Source organism: Trichoderma breve, chromosome 2 (genome assembly GCF_028502605.1).
Source record: "Trichoderma breve strain T069 chromosome 2, whole genome shotgun sequence".
NCBI classification, from domain to species: Eukaryota; Fungi; Ascomycota; class Sordariomycetes; order Hypocreales; family Hypocreaceae; genus Trichoderma; species Trichoderma breve.
The window spans coordinates 2,631,143-2,640,034 of NC_079233.1; the positions used below are offsets into that span (position 1 = coordinate 2,631,143).

The 8,892-nt window shown below is 50.6% G+C and overlaps 2 protein-coding genes across 2 annotated transcripts; one reads left to right on the forward strand and one right to left on the reverse strand.

The window, feature by feature from the left end:
* Positions 1-2,941: 2,941 nt before the first annotated feature.
* On the reverse strand, positions 2,942-4,857 carry T069G_03025 (sugar transporter domain-containing protein; the record flags this gene model as incomplete). Its single annotated transcript, XM_056170235.1, has 4 exons — positions 2,942-3,330; positions 3,396-3,974; positions 4,037-4,269; positions 4,337-4,857. 4 exons carry the CDS (start codon positions 4,855-4,857, stop codon positions 2,942-2,944), a joined length of 1,722 nt encoding a protein of 573 aa, XP_056031127.1.
* A 1,376-nt stretch (positions 4,858-6,233) lies between these two features.
* Positions 6,234-7,007, forward strand: T069G_03026 (acetyltransferase (GNAT) family domain-containing protein; the record flags this gene model as incomplete). Its single annotated transcript, XM_056170236.1, has 1 exon — positions 6,234-7,007. The coding sequence occupies one exon, from the start codon at positions 6,234-6,236 to the stop codon at positions 7,005-7,007; it is 774 nt and encodes a 257-aa protein (XP_056031128.1).
* Positions 7,008-8,892: the final 1,885 nt, after the last annotated feature.

Genomic DNA, 8,892 nt, shown 5'->3' on the forward strand with positions numbered 1-8,892 from the left:
TGTGAAGAAGTAGAGAAGAAGGGATATCAAAAAGATTTGATTTTCAAAGTCTTTTTCTAATTCTTTGAATGGAATTGAAATTGAAATGAAAAGGGGCAAGAAGAACAGACGACGGCGTATAAGCCAACAACACGTCTTTCCGCAACACGTCCTAACACAGCACGAGGAAGCCGGTTCAAGAAGAGGAGGTGAAGTGTCAACCCAGATGAAGGTGGAAAAAAGCAGAGAGAACTCGAGGACAAGAGGCAGGCTTTATGCAACAGCCTCGAGCGGTCTGGGATAATGAATGACCCAGCTACGACAAAGCTGAAAAGAAAAATTCAGGACGCTTGCAGTCAACAGCACGAGGGGATATCGGTTCCTACACCCTTTGGCCCTCGTCGCCACCAGGGCTGGGGCCGGGCTGTGATATCTCTCGCCAGCTTACAGTATAACAGACGGCCGTACATGGCTGCTATGCATACGGCCACCGTACTCATGCAACCGCAAACCCCCATTGGCTTTTCCGTATACATACAAAAGACTGCATCTGTCTTATGTGCCATGTTCCCGAACGCCTCCCCAGGTGGGAAGTGGGCAAAAAAAGGGGGGGCGTGTAGACAACTACGGAAAAAAGGCCAAAAAATATTTCCCGCATATAGCAGGGAAGCAAAATATGAAAGACGACTGGACCCAACTATTCCATTATGTTATGCTGTGTCTCTCTTTTTGTTCTTTGTTGCCGCCCAGCTTACCTGAACCAGCTAGCCAGCCGTGTAAGTCATAAAAAGGAGCTGAGGGCGTGGAAACAACAGGCAAAAAAAAAAAACTGAAAACTATCAACCTGATCTGGGATGGCCCGAGAGAAAGGGAGGGGACCCGTCGCTAGTCCCGTATAACAACAACATTAATACACGTATCAAAAGGAACATAAAAAAAAGGGACCCCGAAGTTGAAGCCAGCAGACGGAATATGTACATGTGCCGGGTACAAGATACTTGGCCAGCCCTCACAAGCACACAGTGCGCTGCTGTTGCTCCCCGGCCCCGCTAAGCTGCCATTGGCCGCCCGTGCTGTGGATATGCAATTGTATGAGGGAATTTCCCCCTTGCCAGGCGGTAACCGTTGCCCTCCGCTATTGCATCACAGCGGGACATGGACTTACCGCATCAAGCATCGCTCTTGGGGGGGTCCAAGTGCAAGTGAGAAAGCCCTGAAAAAAAGTCCAAATCAAAACGGCACTTCTATTACGCAGTAGAAATTCCAGCCGAGATGGAGTAAGAAAGGCAAAAAAGAAGCAGAAAAAGCCTCTGATCATTTGCGTTTCCATATTTTCTATTTCCCTCTTTTTTTTCTCCGATTTCCCGCTTTTCCTGCGCATTTTCCCCCCCGTTCTCTTGTCCTTGTTCAGCTGTCGGGCATTTTAGTTGGCCGAGAGAGCGCGTATCGTATCTCGACTGAATGCAGCTCACCTCACCTCACTACAAGGGTGCAAACCCCGCTCTATGCAATGCGCATATGCACGACCCCCTCCTCGGCACTTGACCCTGATTTTTGCCATTTTGCCATTCTGCGGACAAACAGGTCAGAGGGCCCTCGCCCGCCCACCATCTGATCTCTCGCTTTCTCTGCCTTTCAAATTAATATTGACGCATGGTGCAATTCCATCCCGCCTCCCACGTTTCACGATTGATTAATTAAGACTTATGTGAGATGGTGCCGTAAAAATATGGTAATATAAAATACCGCACGTCCCACATTACCCTCCTTTGCTTCTTGTCTTCTCACTTACACCGAATTCGTGCTGGTGAGAATACGAAGTATCCCGCCACATATTCTCTATTATCACTCTCCTCCCCTCTCATGAAATCTTTTTTCTTTGTTTTATAGCAAGCAATGCTTTCCTTCAGAAGCATCGAATATGAATGAATGTCTCTTCTCTCCTCTCAACGAGGGCGCTGTGGCTTTCATCTCTGCTCCGACTCTAAAACGTCTTATACAGCATATAGCCTCACACAGATAGTGCAATACGCTCGCGAGACTTCGTTAGCAACTCCGAAGGGCAACATTATTTCCTTATGTCCCTGGGTGTCGAGGAGTCATTCCAAAAGCCATCAATACCTTACTTGCTTCCTGTCATATCAGTGATATTTATGACCAAGTGAACAGTGATCAATCTCAAGCCTCAGAACATCAAAATTCTTTCTCACTACACTCAACATCAATCCTCCTCAAATGTCCCAAAAACGCAATATACATCTTCCACCTTCCAAATCCAACCACCACCATAACACCATAACCATCCCTTCACCCTACAAAATCATATTCATCAAACCCTTCACCGCCCACATACACAAACACACGTCGATCCACACAAGAACAAAAAAACCACTCTTACGAGCAAGACAACACAGCCCTACCACATGCACTCCATAAACAACCCAAAGAAAACTCTCCATCCGATCCACACACCCAAATTCTCAGTTGCATACGCACAAGAAACCCTTGGCATCGTGACCCTGCACGTCATGTGGGGGTGGGTTGGTGCACCCTGTCGGTATCTTCCGGGCCTCTCTATTGGGTCAACGGACAAGGTACGCACACTTACACGTATTTAAAGACTACAAAGATTATGAAGACATGGGCGCGCGCAAACACAGCATGGGACATTTCATGTGAGAAAGGAATGAATGACTAGGTAGTATTAGATAAGTATATATTGCCTATAGGAAAAAAAAGGGTATTTTTTTAATATTTGTGAGGTTTGTAGCGTCCAACGATTTTGCTAAACGTGCTAGGCATATAGCGAGTGGTATCATTCATCAACAAGACCGTATTGCAAACACCCTTCATATGCACGTGCAAGATTCATGAGCCTAAATAAAAACAAGGTAAACCAAAAAGCGAAAACCTCCTCCTCCTCCTTACAACGCCATGACGCTTTACTAGGGGAAGGTTTGCCTTAAGGCTCAGGAGACTTGCGAGCGGCATCGGCATCGGCAGAGATCTTGGTGACGACCTCAGACTCGAAGCCGGGGCCGTTGGAGTCCCGGTGGTTGACGGCGTAGTCGTCCTCGCCGCTGAGCTCTTCGAGGGTCTTGCGGGCAGTCTCGGGGATGAACCAGGTGGTGAAGCAGCCGAGAAGCATGAAGAGGGCGTAGATCTCGAGGACGTGGTCCATCCAGGGAGCAGAGTTGTCCTTGGTGGCGCCCTTGGTGCGGAGAGTAGCAATGGCACCCTGGCCGATGATGGAGCCGATCTTGCCGGAAGCGGCGGAGATACCGTGGGAAGTGGAACGGTAACGGGTGGGGAAGACCTCACCGGGGACGACGAAGGTGGTGGTGTTGGGGCCTGGGGACGCACTTGTGTTAGTCTTTATTTCTTTTGTGTTATATAACGAAGGGGAAACTACTCACCAAAGTTGAAGAAGAACTGGGCCAGGACGTAGATGGCGAGGAGACCGTTGGAGTTGATGTGGTTGTAGGCGAAACCCATGACGATGAAGAGGATGGTCAGAATGGCAAAACCACCCATCTGGATGGTCTTGCGGCCAAGAGTGTCAATGGTAGCGACGGAAACCCAGTATCCAGGGACGGCACCAGCAAGGACAATGACAATGTTGCCGACAGCAGTGTTGTACAGGAAGTTGTAGACATCGACGTTGTTCTTGGTGGAGTAGCCAATGACCTTGAGGATGGTGGCGTTGTTCAGGGAGAGACCGTAGAAAGCGACATCAAGGCAGAACCATGAACCAGCAGTTCCGAACAGGATGAGGAAGTTCTTGAGCTTGCCGTAGTGGCTGCAGAAGTCGCGGAAGCTGGCCTTGGGGACCTGGAGAGACTCCTGGGCAGCCTTGTTGGCGGTGATGCGGGCAATCTCGTCGGGGTGACCCTCACGCTTGCCAGTCATGTAAGCCTTGACATCATCACCGGCCTGCTCGACATCACGAGCAATGTCGAAGGTGTAACGGGGGGTTTCGGGGATGGTCAGACGGTCTGTAGTTGGATACCAAGTTAGGAGACGATACAGTATGCCAATGGTTGTCAATGGCACTTACAGTAGAGGGCAATGCAGGCAGGGACGGCACCGAAGCCGATCAGGGTACGCCACATCTTGTCAACGGCCAGCTGGCAGACACCAGTGCAGGTGGCAGTGGTGGCGGCAGAAGACAATGAACCCTTGAAGCCGAGAGTGACGAAAAGCATGATGAGGGCAGCAGTGAACTGGCCGAGACCCTGCATAGCAAAGACGGCGCTCATCATGGCACCACGCCACTTGGTGGAGGCGAATCTGTAGTAGCGATTCGCATTAGTCAACCACTCCAGTGAAGCAAGCGATGAGACTCAGAGATACTTACTCAGATGTGATAATGGAAGACAGGGGGTAATCACCACCGATACCGATACCCATGATAACACGCCAGAAGATGATGAGACCGATAACGTCGCATGCAGGAGAACCGCTAGTCAGGGCCTGACCGATGGTAGCGAAGATGATGACAATAAGTTCGAGACCGTACATGCGCTTACGACCGACCAAATCGGCAGCGATACCAAATCCAACCTGTCCAATGACAGTTCCGGCAGAGGTGGCGAGCTTGATGGCACTGTCGGAGGAGGTGGGCATCTGGCCGACTCCTGGGAAGTAGACGATACCCAGCATAACGGTCAACATGGAGGCAGTGAAGATGTCGTATGAGTCTGTGAAGAAACCAACACCGGCAACGACAATGGCGCGGACATGGTACCAGCCAAAGGGAGCCTTGTCGATCTCGGCGAGGGCCAGACGACGACGCTCGTTGAGATCCTGGACGTGGAGGAAATCATTGTTGTAGTTGTGGTAGGCACTGTTGCCTCCGGCGGTCTTACCGAACGCCATGGTAAAAAAAAGGGGGCTGTTGTTTTTTGGTAACAGAAGAAGAAAAAAAAGTGTAATGAGAGACAACAACACAAGCTCTATATCAACTCTCTCTCCTAAGAGAAGAGGAAAAGACAAGGGGGTTCTTCAACGCCTGTGGTTGAGAAGCAAGAGAAGGGGAGGGGAGGGAACAGGCCAAGCAATTGCCAGGGACAGGCCCATGGGAGTTATATACAGACCAGGAGCACAACGATTTCACGTCTCAAACCCAAGGAGAATTAATTTTAATCATCTTCAGGCACCTTAGCCCATCGTGGATCGAGTCCTCGGAGGCTTTTCCCAGCCAAGACGACCGAGGGTCTGAATAGTCTAGTCTGCCCTCTCGGAGCGGGCCAAACCGATAATAGAAAACGCGAATGCAGCCACAGACGGAGATGGAAGGGCAGAGGATCAGGCACTCCGACGCTATCTAGACGAAGCTATTGGCCACAGATGCCTGTCCGGGCTGTTTGATGGAAAAGCCTAGAGCATGCTGACCCGAGTTGTGTTGTTGTGGAGGATCGACCAATGAGGGGCCGCGATGCCACCACGTTGTCTCGATCAACCCATCAGATACGGGGAACGCATCTCTCCACTCTTTGCATCTGCATATGCTTGAAATTTAGATGCGTCTGCGCAGCCTGCTTCCGGGAAGTCAAAAAGGAAGCCCAGGGTCCTGGCTATGACGGCAATCGACTCGCGGCTTGGCACGTCTCTGCTGAGGCCATTGGAATGCCTTGAAGTGCAGCAGCTGAGCTTCGACGATGCGCCATTCGCCTTGTCTCGAGGTCATTCTGCTGTATCGTTCTAGTTTCGAGACCGAAACTGAGTGAGGCGGGTGGACCCTGTCGGTTGCCTGTTTGGGACACCGACGATTCGGATCGGACCCATGGTCTATTCGCCTTATCCACCTCGCCTTGAAGCCTCTCCGCGCATGAGCTTGCCTGCATCGTCCCACGTGCTCGCCCCAGCGCTGCTGAATCTCTATCAAATTCTGCCTTCGATTCACTTCAAGATAGTGCTGAATCCACGTATCCACGCTGCCTGAAAGCCACTTTCTTCTCGAGCAACTGCTGATCAGTTCCAAATTCACTCATGTACGCCACCTGCATCTTCGCCTGCAGCCTGTAAGCCATGGCTTACCCCCGGCTTCGTTGAGCAGCTTATTTTCAAGGTTGATTTTTAATTTTTGAGCCTGTTTTTGTCTCTCTTTTGCCTATTTTTGCATCGCGTGAGCCCGACGAGAAGAAAAATCGGTTCATCCCAGCATTCGCACTTCTCAGTCGCTTCCCCCCGCTAGCACCGGCCAGGACCAGGATCTAAATTTTTTTTGTCAGCTTCTGCTATCGAGGTTCAACATGTCACTCACAACACACACTCAAACCATGGCCGACAAGCCCCAGAACGACAACAACAACGCCGACGATGCGCTCGCCGACACTCCGGCGCTCTCCTACAGAGTGGTCACGCGAGACCAGGAAAAGCAGGATGCGCTGCACCTAGTCGCTGACAGCATCGCACAGCAGCGCCAAACCGCCTCTGCCGCCATCATCTTCAACCCGCTCTGCATCGCGGGGCTGTTCGCCATGTGTGCTGGTGCATATCACCAATACCAGCATGCAGGCCTTGGTACCCTCATGACAATGATTTGTGGTTCCATCATCCTGTATCTGTCGTTCGTTCGATTCTATACGTCTGGTTATATTCAGCGAGCCGAGGAGTTCAAATGGAAAGACTTCATCACTGGCCCTGACGGCAAGCAAGACACCGTCATTGCAGCCGTCTACGGCGACAACATCATCGGTACTGTTGTGCTGAGGCTGGAGGGAGAGGAGATAAACAAGAAGAAGAAGGACGCTGTACAGCCCAGCACAGTTGGTCGAGGCATCATCCGCGCCTGGACCACCAAGATGCGATACCGAGGAAAGGGAATCGGTTCGGATCTGCTGCATTACGCGGTCCAGACGACAGCCCGTGCGTTTGGCCCAACTGCCAGCGTCGAATTCGATGCCAACCACCCAAACAGCAAGCATCCCATTCCCGACATGTTTCTCAGAACATTCAAGAAGCGCCAACAAAGGGCAGACAAGGCGCTGAGACAGGCGTTGAACCATCAAGGAAAACCGAGATAACGGTTACGTACACGGGTATCATGTAAATTAGTAGTACAATACAATAATAATAGTAATGACAACCAAACATGACATCTACATTTTAGATGAAAGAGGCAATGATGAAACGTTGTGAATCGTCACACTTGTTTGTGTACAGCCTCGTGGTGAACCTGAAGATTCCAGTACGGGAATTACTCGTACGATTCGCCCAGAAAAAGACGTTAAATCCGTATAGCATGTAGCACTACCTACCGATCTATGTATGTACATAGCAATTGGCAATTGAGCATGCGACACTCTGTCTGGTGGGCGACAGAGCCACGTTGGCCAAGACACTTGGCGATGAAGGAATCTTTGCTTGGCAGTGGAGAAAATCGATGGTATCTGCTAGCAACACTAAGACAGTCTATTGTCCGTCCTTGAGTTAGAAAAAAAAAATCTTTTCTTTTCTCGTGTCGGAGTATCCCGTTGTTCGTGTTCTAGACAAACTATTAAAGTCGTCAAAGGGTCTTTCGGTGTCTTGAACCGTGATACTAAAAAGACAGTCAATGGCGAGAGTGAGTAGCTGCAACCAAGAGAAGCCAGGACCCGAGCACGTGGGAAAGGGACGGTGGCCAATATTGAATCGCCGGCTGAGACCCGTCCGGTAGAATGGCGACGGGCGCTGAGAGGGTCTTGGAGGGTCTTGGGAGGGTCTTTTGGTTTGTCTCCATCTGACAACGGTAGCTCACGCACGTGGGCGACTGGATCGTGTCTCAAAAGCTGGGTTTGCTGGTACTCCACACCAACCCTCACTCAGGACGCGCAATTATCGACGGTGACCAACGAGCGCATGAGCTGATGAGATTTTTTTGGGCTTCTTTTGTTCTTCTTTTTTTGGAGGAAACGAAAAATAGCTCCGAATCCCACATTGTGCAAAGACAACTTTTCGGACATTGGGAATGTGTTGGTGCTGACCTTTCGGATATTGGACAGAAGTTGGGTGCTAATGCGCTCATCTGCTGTTCATGCGCCAACCTCAATTGTGGTGCCAACTGCCATGGAATCAACTCGTCTCGCCTCTCAAGGGCCCGGTTTCACCATCGCTTTCACCATCGCTTTCACCATCGCTTTCACACAACCAACGGGATTCAGAAGCAGCGGAGTGAAGCGGCCCCGGATTCAAACGAGGAAGGTCTGTAGATAAGAATCACTGAGTTTCACCATTCACTCGTATGCCTCGTAGCGAGCACCTGCACCACGTAGCACTCGGTAAAGTACGTGCAGATGAGAGTTCCACTAGAGATATCTTGGTAACAGATCCGAAGTGGACTCTCGTCTCACTTCCAGTGGTAATACATAAGGAGGCGTTCCCGCTCCCCCTCAAAGAAATACGGCCACTTGTTCTCACGACGGCTCTCGGGGCGAGGTGCTCGGCAACACGCTACGGCGAAAATCTCGGCTCCCCAGGCCCCCGTCTCTTGTAACTTATTCATGTTGCTTATTAGTGCCCCAAGGTCTGGTTGTCTCGACTCGACATGAGCTTTTTACTCAGTAGCAGCAATGCCGTAGCTTGCCGTTGTTCATGAGTGGGTATCATTAGCTTTGGTGATGCGTCAATTGAATTGAGGATACCGTAGAGCAGCGACGGAAAATTTCGACAGAAGTGGCGCAACAAAGAACGGCAAATTCTCCCACTAGAACATTGGCGTCTGCGCTGCCAGAACATGCCCTGAGTAGCCCGTGATCTGGCGTTTCGGTTACGTTTGGCGTGAGCTGAGCTGCACTTAATCCATGGCTGTCCACTTGTGTGTCGGCGCAACTGGTTTGGCCGCGTGGCTGCTGAGTTTTTGAATGACAGAATTTCAAGCCATCAATGTCATTCTGCACGAGCCGTAGTTGCTACAGTTGCCCAGCCGAGCCG